The 12,578-nt window shown below is 35.0% G+C and overlaps 1 protein-coding gene across 1 annotated transcript in view; it reads left to right on the forward strand.

The window, feature by feature from the left end:
• Nucleotides 1–12,578, forward strand: part of LOC106666057 (nuclear receptor subfamily 1 group D member 1-like) — a 52,968-nt gene that overhangs the window by 38,423 nt on the left and 1,967 nt on the right. Inside the window, exon 2 of the mRNA XM_014392947.2 lies at nucleotides 557–634. Coding sequence (XP_014248433.1) covers nucleotides 557–634 — 78 coding nt within the window. The remainder of the gene's footprint in view (nucleotides 1–556; nucleotides 635–12,578) is intronic.

Below are 12,578 nucleotides of genomic sequence, written 5' to 3' on the forward strand. Positions count from 1 at the left end.
AGAAAGAGAGAGAGAGAAAGAAAACAGTTTACATTCTTTAATTATGTACATAAATCAAAGAGCGTAGATAGGTAAAAAATAGAAATATAATTGAAATTCATAAGTTCAAAATTTGAAAATCGTTTAGGCAAGCGAGGAATTACACCACAGCGAAACTAGACGAGCCTCGAGTCAATATTTTAAATATCTAAATTTTTTCAATTTTACTAATTTTTACAATAATAATAAGAAGAGGTAGCATATTTGAATTGGTTTCTTTTCAAAATGGCCCTATTCGCTATGTGATTTTATAGTGCTTAAGCGGTCTCTCCTTTATGATTTTTTTCTTCTAACGGATTTTCCGTTTGTTGAAGAAACACTTTTCCTTTTGCCACCTCAAAGCGTGTGAGATGTATTTCTCAATGAGCTTTCAGGTCCGAAATCAATTAGGTGAGAAAACATTATTGCCTCCGGCCTCTGGAGGATTTTTAATCTTCTTTTCCTTTGCAATTTTTTTTCTATGTCATTGTTCGTCTCGAGTGGGATTTTTAAAGGATTTTCTTTACGTCTTTTCCAGATGAACCAGCAGTGCAAGGTCTGCAACGAGCCAGCTGCCGGTTTTCATTTTGGGGCTTTCACGTGTGAAGGATGCAAGGTAAAAAAAAATCTTTTTTTATTTTTTTGTATTTTGTACCACCCCGTTGCGAAGTAAATCAAGGCTTTCGTTCTTCTCGCTCCAGTTCGGTTTTGCAAAATATTTGGAGTGAGGCCAGACACTCGGTCCTGGCTGAATATAAATCGTACGTGGCGCAACCGGTTACGACCGAAGCCACGAGGTGCATCCAAATTTCAAAAAGCGATTACGAAAATTTTTATATTAATATCTGATCGAACGGTTCTGCCCTATAATACGAGCAAAACTGGAAGTATTAACACATGGTGAAATTTTTTATGAATAAATCTGGTTGATATTCAGTTAAAAACTGGAAGTTTAGATTTTTAAAAATATTCATTAAGCAATCAATTGCAAAAAACTCATTGAGGACAATTTCTGAATAGATTAAACTGATCATGGATAATCCAGCTGTTCAAAACAGTTAATGAAATCTTTAAAAAAACCGCCTAGACTTATATTTGCACTTTCTGAACGATTATAAGTTTGTTTTTTGTTAATTAGCATTCCTAGTAAGTAACTTTCTTACTGACAACAAAATGAGATTTTATTGATTTAAAATAATATTCGAAATGTACAAAATGATGAATTGAATAATAAAAAAATATATGCATTTTTTAAAGATTGCCTTTTGCTGAACACTAGGTGGGAAAAATTGGTGAATCTTGTCTGCCTTGGATCAAGATTCAATTTTTTTTAAATCACCTTTTTTTCCCATCTTATATTTTATGTATTTATCCGGCCAGAGGTGTGAAGTAATGTAAAAAGCTCTTTAGGCGACCAATAAATTACAGCTTGACGCTGGATTCAGTTTGCGTTGGCCAATAGGTTTGAAAGATCGTCCACATTTTAAGGACGAATATACTTTAAGGTGAAGTATGACGAAGCGCGAAATACCTGTGCTTTATTTTATTTCGAAAGAAAAACCCAAAAAGTACATACTTGAATATTTTGGCTATAAACTTCCAACTGGCCGGTTCTGGTCATTTATTTTTATTTTTTAACTATTTGTTAACTTTGGGACTAATTAAAGCAGATATTTAAGGGCATAAAATATTGTAAATTGCCCTGAGTAAATAGGTGGTTGAACTTTGGAACTTTTGAACTTGCCAAAAAAAGCCTTCCTATTTCTGATTTCTTTATTTAATACAATATAAAGAATCACAAACTTTTCCATAGAATGAAATCTTTCTTATATTAAATTCCCAAAGCCAAATAAAAATTTAAATTTTTGTTCATCTTTCCGACTTATTAGTTCGTTACTCGTTCTTTCTAAATCGAAAAATTATTTTACAAAACGATCATCTATATTGTACCATCAAAATTTTACCAGATCATCAATTTTGTCTTTCGAGCTCATCATTCCACCACACATAAACTTCACGTAGATTCTGATTGCATTACCCCATGTCTCGAGCAAAAACCGTACGTGACTGGAGTGTTTACAGATATTTCTCAGACTTTTTTCAAAGTGTGGCATGTCTATTATACAAATTAAAACTATTTTTATCCCCAGGCCAATTATCTAATTGTACAATCGTACCTCAAGGAGAGATTTTTCGCTGTTAACCAAGGATCGGAGACTTCCGAAATGAAGGACCTTGCGGACGTTCTACATGCCTAAAAATGTAAAATCTCCCGTCATATTACAAAATCACGTGTCAACAATCAAAAATTGGAGCAGGCTTTGGGAAAATAAAGTTTAACCCTCAGTCACAGCACATAACCTTTGCACTATCTCTTATGCAATGAACCTGTTCCTCAATCCGACAAAGTCACCTGTTTAGGACTTAAATATGATAAAAAAATAACTTGGAATCCGCCCTTTGCGATTTAAAAAAGACACTTAACAAACGATTTAAAATATTTTATTACCTAGTCAAGCATCGATCAAAATGACCATTAAAAACAAAACTTTCGACATAAAACCTTCGACATTTTTAATTAAACCTATTTGTGTAAGGGTGAAAAATTTATGGATTAGCCAAATATTCAAAGATTATAAAGTTTTCAATGAAAGATTTTACGACTGTTTCAGCCCCCATGTAAAAGACGCACTTTACAGGGATGTTCACATGTCAACTGTTTTTTTTTTTTTCATCCATCAAACCTATTACAAACGTTTTCTCACAAAATTACAAGATCACACTAACACACAGATACAATTACTCTGTTAACAATAAAACACTTTACAGGGATGTTCACATGTCAACTGTTTTTTTTTCATCCATAAAAACTAATTACCAACGTTTTCTCACAAAAAAGAACACACTAACACATAGATACAATTACTCTGTTAACAATAACACACTACAGAGATGTTCACATGTCAACAGTTTTTTTTTCATCCATCAAAACTAATTGCAAACGTTTTCTCACAACATTACAAGAACTCAATAGCACACAGATACAATTACTCTATAAACAATAACACACTTTTGCACCACCCCTTTTTCTATTTTTTTCCAATTTTAAGAAAAAATACGCTTAAAATATTTTTCTCTTTAAAAGCTAGAAAAAATATTTATATTTTTATGATTTAAAATACATGAATAAATTGTTTCAAATTCGGCCTTTACCGATAATTTTAGTCTGATTATACTATCTGTGTTGCTGAGATGAAGAAAAATTGACAAAGGCGGACAAACCTAATTATAAGTCATTGTCTTGACTCTCCCTGCTTATATCCTTGATTTTGCACCACCCCACTCTAGTCTTTTCAAAGCAAGACGCCATTTAAAAAAAAAGTACTTCAACTTTTCCGTCCCTTATAGTCTGGCTATTTTTGCTATATTGGAATGATAGATGAAGAATAATTAATTTTGGTAAATAATAATATGACTTGTACTTGTTAAACGAATCTTTACTATTTTGGAAGCTTATATAATATGTAATTAAATTTTACTATGGGTTACTGGGGGGGGGGCATTTGTTCCGGATTATGCGACTTGATTGATCTCCGTGTGTTTCCAGCCCAAGATCCACTTCGTCCCGGGCTATCGAATATGCTCCAACTGGAATTAAAAGCGGGTTTGAAATTTCATCGTCCGTCCCGGAATCCGCCCTGGAGATGAGGCGAAAAAAGAGGCCATTATTCACCAGATTCCGCAACTCGTCCCTTTCAGTGATAACATCTCCATTGAGAGTCTCGCTCGAGTTGGCGGCTACTCTTTCGGAACGGAAACGTTTACTTTTGTAACTCTTGTAACCTCGTCGCATTTCTGGACGGTTTCGTACTGGCGAAAAACGGAAAAACAGCGTTGTCAGCCCGTGGGAACCTCGACCAGTACGCCCACACGTAAATATTTTTATTTATTTCTAATTGCACATTTGAAAATAGGTTTTCAACGCCTGTTTAATCTGTACCGTGTCCCGTTTTTATTTCTAAAATAAGGAAAAAATCACGTGGTTCGACCTGTACGGTGAATATCATGAATGTTGGTTATCATCAAGGAAACGCTCTTTAGACTCACTTTCGCCGAAAGGCTCATCTTTGTTGACTAATTTATTATAATTTAACACTTTCATGCCCAAAATTGCTCCAAAGCGATGTAAAGTGTAGCCATTTTTATTGAAGGTTAGAAGAAAATCCCATGAGTATAGGGCGGAAGCAGTGTTTTTCTTCGATGTTTCATCGAGTGTATTGGCAACACTGTTTTTTTCGGCGCCAATCTAAAATCTCCATGTTGGGATCTTTTATTTCCAAAATGGCTCTTCATCTCTGCATCTCGTAACACTTGTTTTATTTGCCAAACATACGAATTTTCTAATACAGTTTAGAATTTAACCCTTTCATCCCCAAAGTTGCTTCAAAGCAATGCTAAGTTTAACAATTTTTTAAGGTTAGAAAAAAAATCCCGTGAGTTTAGGGCGGACGCAGTGTTTTTCCTCCAATGTTTCGTCTAGTGTATGGCAACCCTGATGTATTTGGCGCCAATCTTTTATTTCCAACAGGCTCTTCACCTCTGCATCTTGTAACACTTGTTTTATTTTCCAAACATCAAATTTTCCAATCCAGTTTATATTTTAACCCTTTCTTGCACAAATTAGATTCAAAGCAATGGTAAGTTGAGCAATTTTGTTTAAGGTTAGCAGAAAATCCCGTGAGTTTAGAGCAGAAGTAGTGTTTTTTTCTCGATGTTTCATCCAGTATATTGGCAACACTGATTTTTTCGGCGTCAATGTAAAAACTCCATCTAGGGATCTTTCATTTCCAACATGGCCCTTCATCTCTACATGTTGTAACAATTGATTTATTTGCCAAACATACGAATTTTCTAATTCAGTGTATAATTTAACCCTTTCATCCCCAAAGTTGTTTCAAAGCAATGCTAAGTTGAGCAATTTTGTTTAAGGTTAGCAGAAAATCCCAGAGTTTAGAGCAGACCCAGTGTTTTTCCCTCTTTGTTCATCCAGTGTATTGGCAACACTGATTTTTTCGGCGCCAATCTGAAATCTCCATGTTGGGATCTTTTATTTCCAACATGGCTTTTCACCTCTGCATCTTGTAACAATTGTTTTATTTGCCAAACATACGAATTTTCGAATACAGTTTATAATTTAACACTTTCATGCCCAAATTTGCTTCAAAGCAATGCCAAGTTTAGCAATTTTGTTTAAGGTTAAATCCCGTGAGGTTAGGGCGGATGCAGTGATTTCCCTTCAATATTAGTCTAGTTTATTGGCAACATTAATGTATTTGGCGCCACAGCACTGCATTTCGTACCAATTGTTTATTTGCCAAATATACAATCCTTTTTTAAGGTTAGGAAAAAATCCCGTGAGTTTAGAGCAGGCGTAGCGTTTTTCCCTCGATGTTTCATCCAGTGTATTGGCAACACTGATTTTTTCGGCGCCAATCTCGATATTGGGATGTTCCATTTCCAACATGGCTCTCCATCACAGCACTGCTATCTTGTAACAACTGTTTTATTTGCCAAACAAAATTTTTTATGTCCAGTTTATAATTTAAACCTCCGATCAGTCTCCGTTTACAGGAAAGTTACAAATGCAAGAAGATTAATTTTCTTTGTATTTTAACGCACTTGAATATAGTACACTCTCAGTAAAGGACAAGGACACTGTCGTCTTTTTGAAAGATTTGCAAGTTCGAGTATAAGAAAATTAGCTCATAAACTCAAAAAAATCGAAAGGAAGCATATACAAACGGTATGGAATTAGTTGATGTGCACTGTGGCCCAGATTTCGGTTTTAATTATTTAATGTCAAAATTGTTGCGAACTGCCAAAGGAAGCAAAAGATATGTTTGAATAATATGAAAAGTTTGCAACTCCTAGTGTAACAAAATTAAATGGTAAAAATAATGAAAATCGCAAGGAAGAATTTACATTCTGCTGTGTGTTTCAGTTGATAAAACACCTCTATTTAAAGGATACCTTCCGAAAGTGGACAAAAGCAGTGACTCTACTACTGTCCTTTAATGAGAGGTTTCACGGTATTTAGAAGTCTGAATGCCCGTGACCCAGATGGTGCTGGCGTATTACACTTACATTGGAAGTTGATATTAACCAGAAATGTGTTCTTAAAGTCTTCAGTTTTATATCCAAGGAACTGATTTGTAAATATAGTCCTGAAAGTTATAATAATTGAAGGTGATCGGAGTTCACACTCTCAATCTATAAATACTATCTGGCACACGAGCTTTTATTGGGAAACTTTTAACATTTTGCGTTGGTAGACAACTCTGAAAATGCATTCGAAACATGAAGTGATCTACGATATATTATTTTCATACGAACGGTCGTCGTCGATGGTGATTGTTAATAGTCTTTGGCTTGACCATTTGGTGCGAATAAAAAAGCGAGATCAGGCGGACCGTTCTTAGCCGTGATTGCTCCATCATCCTCTAAAAACTTGATCAAATCTGACCGATTTCAGTACGATAATCTCCCGATGTCGGACGTCCGTTGTGCGGGAGGAGGTCCGACCGGCTAAGTGGGTGTTTTCACTTTCGTTCGGGCAACCTTGCCATTGTGCAGGTTAAATAGAGCGGCGAGCATCCTATTACGTCAACCTGCAGCCCTCATCCGTGACGGACGCGACAGTTGAATTAATATCGCGTTGTTTTATACTGATCGTTCTATTTTTTTTATTCATTTTACTCTTATCCACGAAACACAGAGGCACAAAAACTCATGGACGACACACTGAAACATGTGCTTTTATAGGACCTAGACTTACTTAAACTATCTTATCAAATATCAAACTATCCTAGATAAAAAGTGAAAACTTCAAGGTCAAACGCAATGACAATCAGTAAAAGAACCAACTCTCAATCGATTTTTTTCTTGAGGTCCGTGAGTTGATGAGACGGCAGTTTGCAGTTTTCCGCGTTAGTGTTGGGTCTGTGTGATTTTCCTGACGGAACGGAAGAAAAGAACAAAATAAATCACAAAATAAGCCTCTTTTAAACTATCTTACTACTAACTATTATTCTTTTATTCTAATTTTTCTTGTTAAAAAATTGCAGAGGTCCACCCAGCCAGTAGTTTCATTTTTTCTTAAACTTTTCTTATTCTTGCAGCTTGTTCAGGTTCGTCTCGTCTCGCTGGTCATCCTGCTAAAATACAGCTTACCTTCTTTTTTTATTTTTTAGAACTTGCCAAAAATAAAATTTATTCTGTTTTTGTTGGTTGAAAAAGTCAGAAGCACCTCTGGTTTCGTTATTTGTTTAAATATTTCTTATTTTTTCAATATATTTTGATTCGTCTCTTCTCGCGATTTAACCCTTCCACAACACATTCTGCATTTCCCTTATTTTTAAAGTTTTTATTAAATGACCAAATTTGATTCTTTTTTGTTGGATAAAAATTCCGAAAGTCAATTCAGTCCGTGGTTGTGTTATTTGGCGAAATTGTTTTAAATTATTTAAACTCATTTGTTTCGTCTCATGTCGTTGTTTAGCCCTCCTACAATACAGTCTTTATTTATTTAATTTAATTTTTATTTTATTTTTACTATTATGCAAAAATCGTATTTTTTCCTTTTAAAATATTCAGAATCCATTTTTGTCAGGGGTTTAGTTAGTTCAGCCTTCTGCCCTTCAACCTGCATTTAACCTTTTTTTTATAGTGATTGGTCATAATTAGAATTTTTCTATTTTTCCGGGCAAAAAAATTATCCAAAGGTCCATCCAGTCGTTTCCTTATTTGTTGAAACTTTTCTCATTATTTTAAAGTATTTCGGTTCGTCTAGTCTCGCTGTTAACCGCTTTTTATAACACCGTCTTCATTTACTTTCTATTTTAGTTTTCAGTGATTGGCCAAAATTTTGGTTGCATCTTTTTGTCTTGTGGCTATAAAAAAGTCTGAAATCTACGATTTAGTTATTTGTTGGTCCTCTCGATATATTTTTGGATTCGATTATTCTGATTTACTCTTTAATAGCTCGTGTTTACTGACAAAAAATAAAAATAAAAAGGAGAGAAACAGGGAGAAAGAGAGTGAGTGAGTGAGAGAGAGAGAGAGAAAGAGAGAGAGAGTGAGAGAGAGTGAGTGTGGGGGAGTAAAAGTTTATATAGTCTGCTTGCTCCCGATCAATTCCCGAATAGAAGAAAAAAAAAGATAAAGTAAAAAGAGAAGGATGAGGAGAAGAAAAAGTGAGAGAGAAAAATACTAAAATAGAGCGAATTAAAAAAACACAGACAATAATAGTTTAATTTCTAGTTGGATAAAAACAAATAAAAAAGTATAAGAGAGAAAAAAGAGTGGAAAAAGTTAAAAGAGTGATTACTAACTGGATACAGCGAGAAATAAAAACTAATGGAGAAAAGGGGGAGAGAGTGAGAGAAAGAGTAAGAGAGAGGATGAGAAAATAGAATAAGGGATAGAAAAACATAATTTAACTGTTAGATAGATAAAAAGAAATAAAGGAAAATAAGTGAAGAAAAAAGGTAAAAGTGTGATTAGTAAATGGATATAGCAAAAAATAAAAATCGAGAAAACCAAGAAATATAGTAATGTAATATAAATAGTAAGATAATATATAATAATATTAACAACTGTAAGTTAATGGGTAAATAAACAGAGAAACGAAACAAGAGATAATAACAAATAAATATAATAATAGAAGAAAAAGAAAAAAACATCATTGATAAAAAAAGGTAATGGGAGAAAAAGATAGATAGAAAGTTGAGTAGGTAGGTAGGTGGGTAGAGAGAGAGAGAGAGAGAGAGAGAGAGAGAGAGAGAGAGAATGAGAAAATAGATTGAGGGATAGACAAAAGATGATAATAATTTAATTCTTAAATAAATAAAAAGAAACAAAGAAAAATAAGATAAGAAAAAGGTAAAAGTATGATTAGTAAATGGATATAGCGAGAAATAAAAATCGAGAAGAAGAAAAGAGAAAAAAATAATAATAGTATCAACTGTAACTAAATTGATAACGAAACAGAGGAAAGAAACAAAAGGTAACAGCATATAAAGAGAAATATAATATTAGAAGGTAAAGAAAGAGAAAAGAGAGATAAAAGAAGCTAATGGGATAGAATGATAGATTGATACATAGATGAAGAGAGTTGAATAAATAGTTAGGTAGGTAGAGAGACAGGGAGAGAGAGAGAGAGAGAGAGAGCGAGAGAGGAGAGAGAGAGAAAGCCAGAGAGAGAGAGAGTGAGAGAGAGAATGAAAAAATAGGGCGAGGGATAGACAAATATAATAATAATAATTTCATTATTAAATAAATAGAAAAAAACAAAGGAAAATAAGAGAAAAAAAAGATAAAAGTATGATAATAAAATGCATATACCAAGAAATATAAATCGAGAANATATAATATATAATAATAGTAACAACTGTAAGTTAATTGATAAACAAACAGTGTAAAGAGACAAGATATCATACCATATAAAGTAAAATATAATAATAGACGGTAAAGAAAGAAAAATGAGAGATAAAAGAAGGTAATGGGAGAGAAAGATAGATTGATACATAGATATAGAGTCGAATAGATAAGTAGGCAGGTAGGTAGGTAGGGAGAGAGAGAGAGAGAGAACTACGATTATTCTTTCATAGTATCATGTTAAACTAAAAACCATTATCGTGTTCACAAGTATACAAAACAGAAATTTCTTCCTCGCAAGAAAGGAGTGATTAGTAGTTCCGCGTCCAATTTTCAACAAGCTTGTGGTCCATGTGTTTCTTTTATTATTTTCCTTGCCTTGTGTGACATCTATTTCTTTGTGTAGTTCCTGCGTAGTGCAAAAAGAAATTCTATTTTGCCGAGGTGAATGAAGAAAGTGCATTGAAAGAATTTAACATCGACGCTGTCTTCGTGCGGTTATCCTCGGCCCGGATCAATACAAAAACTATAAAACTCCAACTTGTCAATCCGTCTTGGACTTTGCGAGCCCGTGAGAAAGTTCCCACTGCTTATTGTCTCACTGATCAACAGGCGGACCCATAAATACACGGCTAACTGGGCCCAGATACCATCGGGAACGCGACAAGATTCTAACCGAGCCAGAGCAGTTCACAGACGGCATAAACTCGGCTCAATCGTAAAACCAGCTCCTTAACACCAACACCCGAGAGGAAATGGCATCTTTTAATGGATATCTGCGCGCAAAAAAATCATAATAAAAATCTCGTCAGACCGTAAATTGTGAAATCCGTGAACATCAATGGCCAAGCTTGCCCACTCATCGCCATTGGCGAAAATTAATCAAATTGCCTCAATATACCTAATTTATTGTGACAATAAACAAGCTTATGAGGTTAACAATAAAACCGATCTCTTTTTTGTTCAGTAATAAATTTTAAACCAATAATAAAATTATTAATCGTAATAGTGAAGGTTTCAACAGTGTCGTACTGCTTGGTGCGTGTTTTAAAATAAACATCCCGTTATAAATTTTAAATGTTTATCCTGCAAGAAAGTGAAAGTGGTATCCGGGATGATTTTTGCTACACATAGACAATTTTGCAGTCTCTATCCCGCCAAGGCTGAGAATTAACCTATGACCTTAGAAAAATCCGTCATGATGTAAAGACCATAAAGTGTCTTTTAACGTACAGTCTCTTTTTTTTTATATAAATATTTATGCGTAAATAAGTCTTGTTTCTTCGAGTTTTATTTTCTGTATTGTTTTATTACTCAGATCTAGGGGGTGTGATGCCATTCCGACGTCCCCACCCGTACTGAGTCCTCAAATCTTTGCTCATGTGGTGACCAGACGACCCATACCAAATTATCAGTTGTCTAATTTCTGTTCAGTAATTTAGTAGCTCGTAAGAAGGGAGATTGTCTATATTCCATGAATCGGCTACAAGAACAACAATTGACTGCCAGCAGCCTGATCAAACCTTTGACCCCCCCTTGCTTACAAGATGCGCAGAAAAACTCATAGATGGTCTTCCTAGCTGGTTATGTTGATCGAAACGAATGTGTCTAGGAAGAATCATAGTTCCGACTCCTTAGGCTGATTACGACGTTTCGCCACGAGGGTCAATCCATCATCGACGCCGTCCGCTCTTCGCCGGCCTTATTTGGCCCCGAGTATATCTGGGCGTAAATCAAAGGTTGACACCTGTTCTTTCTCATGAAAAACCTAATGATTCCCTTCATTTTCTAAGTATTCAACGAAGACTGGCCGCTTTTGCCGACCTCCTGATACAATTTGAACGGGCTCGACATAATACGTTGAACGTCCTTCAATAATTAACATCGAATTCAGATCGGAACATGGAATCCAGGAAAAAACATCACTTTAAACACTACAAATTACATCTCAAAACACAACGATTTACATGTTGGCCTCAGATGAACACAGCGAGATTATCCAGACCCTGAGTTGTTATTTGGTATATTGCTATTTTGAGAAAAATCTGTGAGATCACTTATTAATCAAAAGAGATCAACAATAAAAATAATGGTTTAATATTCTTAATCAGAATGTATCTAAACGTAAAAACAAGCAATATTAGAACGACCCTGGGCTGACTAGCATGTCAAATATTTGGAGACGATGAAAGAACAATGCGAAACTACACGGATCCTGTCATTATCACCATCTCTCTCACTCTCTCTCTCTCTCTCCCTTTCTCTCTCCCTTTCTCTCTCCCTATCTATATCTCTCTATATATTCATCCATCTATCTATTATGTATGTATATTTTTATCAATCTATCCCTCGCTTATTTTTTTCTTCTCGCTATGTCGAAATATTAATCAAATTTTTCCTCATGTTTCCACTCTATCTCTCTTTTTCGTATCACTCTCTTTCTCTTCCTTGGTCTCTCACTCTCTTTCTCTTTCTATCTTCACTCTCTGCCACTATCTCTCTCTTTCTCTCAATCTCTCTAATTTACTCTCTTCCCCCTCTGTCACATTATCTCTCTCTTTTTCTCACTGTCTCTCACACACACTCTCCCTCCTCTGTTCACTATCTCCCTCTTTCCCTCCCACACTCAGCTCACTCACTATCTCTCAAACACTCTCTACCCTCTATCTCACCGTCTCCCTCTTTCTCGCTCATACTCTCTCTCTCTCTCTCTCTCAATCACTTTCTCTCTCTTTCTCACACTATTTCTCTCTTCCTCTTACTCTCTCTCTCACACACTCCCTCTCTCTCTCTTTCTCTTTATTTTTCCATGTATCTGTCTGTATTTTTCTCAATCTATTCCTTGCTCTGGTTTTTCTTTATGTTATATCGATTTATTAATCAAACTTTTACATATTTGTCCACTCTCTCTCACTTTCTCTCCGTTTTCTTTTCCCTTTGCACTTTCTCTCTCTCTCTCTCTCTCTCTCACACACTCTCTCTCTCTCTCTGTTTCGTTCACACTCACTTTGTCTCTCTCTCCCTTTCACTACCTTTCTCTCATTTTCTTTTCCTCTATTTCACTATGCATCTATCTCTCTCTATATTTTTTCGTATCTGTCCTTTGATCGGAGTTTTTTCTCCCA

The sequence above is a fragment of the Cimex lectularius genome, unplaced genomic scaffold, assembly GCF_000648675.2.
Source record: "Cimex lectularius strain Harlan isolate CLEC.00 unplaced genomic scaffold, Clec_2.1 scaffold109, whole genome shotgun sequence".
Classification (NCBI taxonomy): domain Eukaryota; kingdom Metazoa; phylum Arthropoda; class Insecta; order Hemiptera; family Cimicidae; genus Cimex; species Cimex lectularius.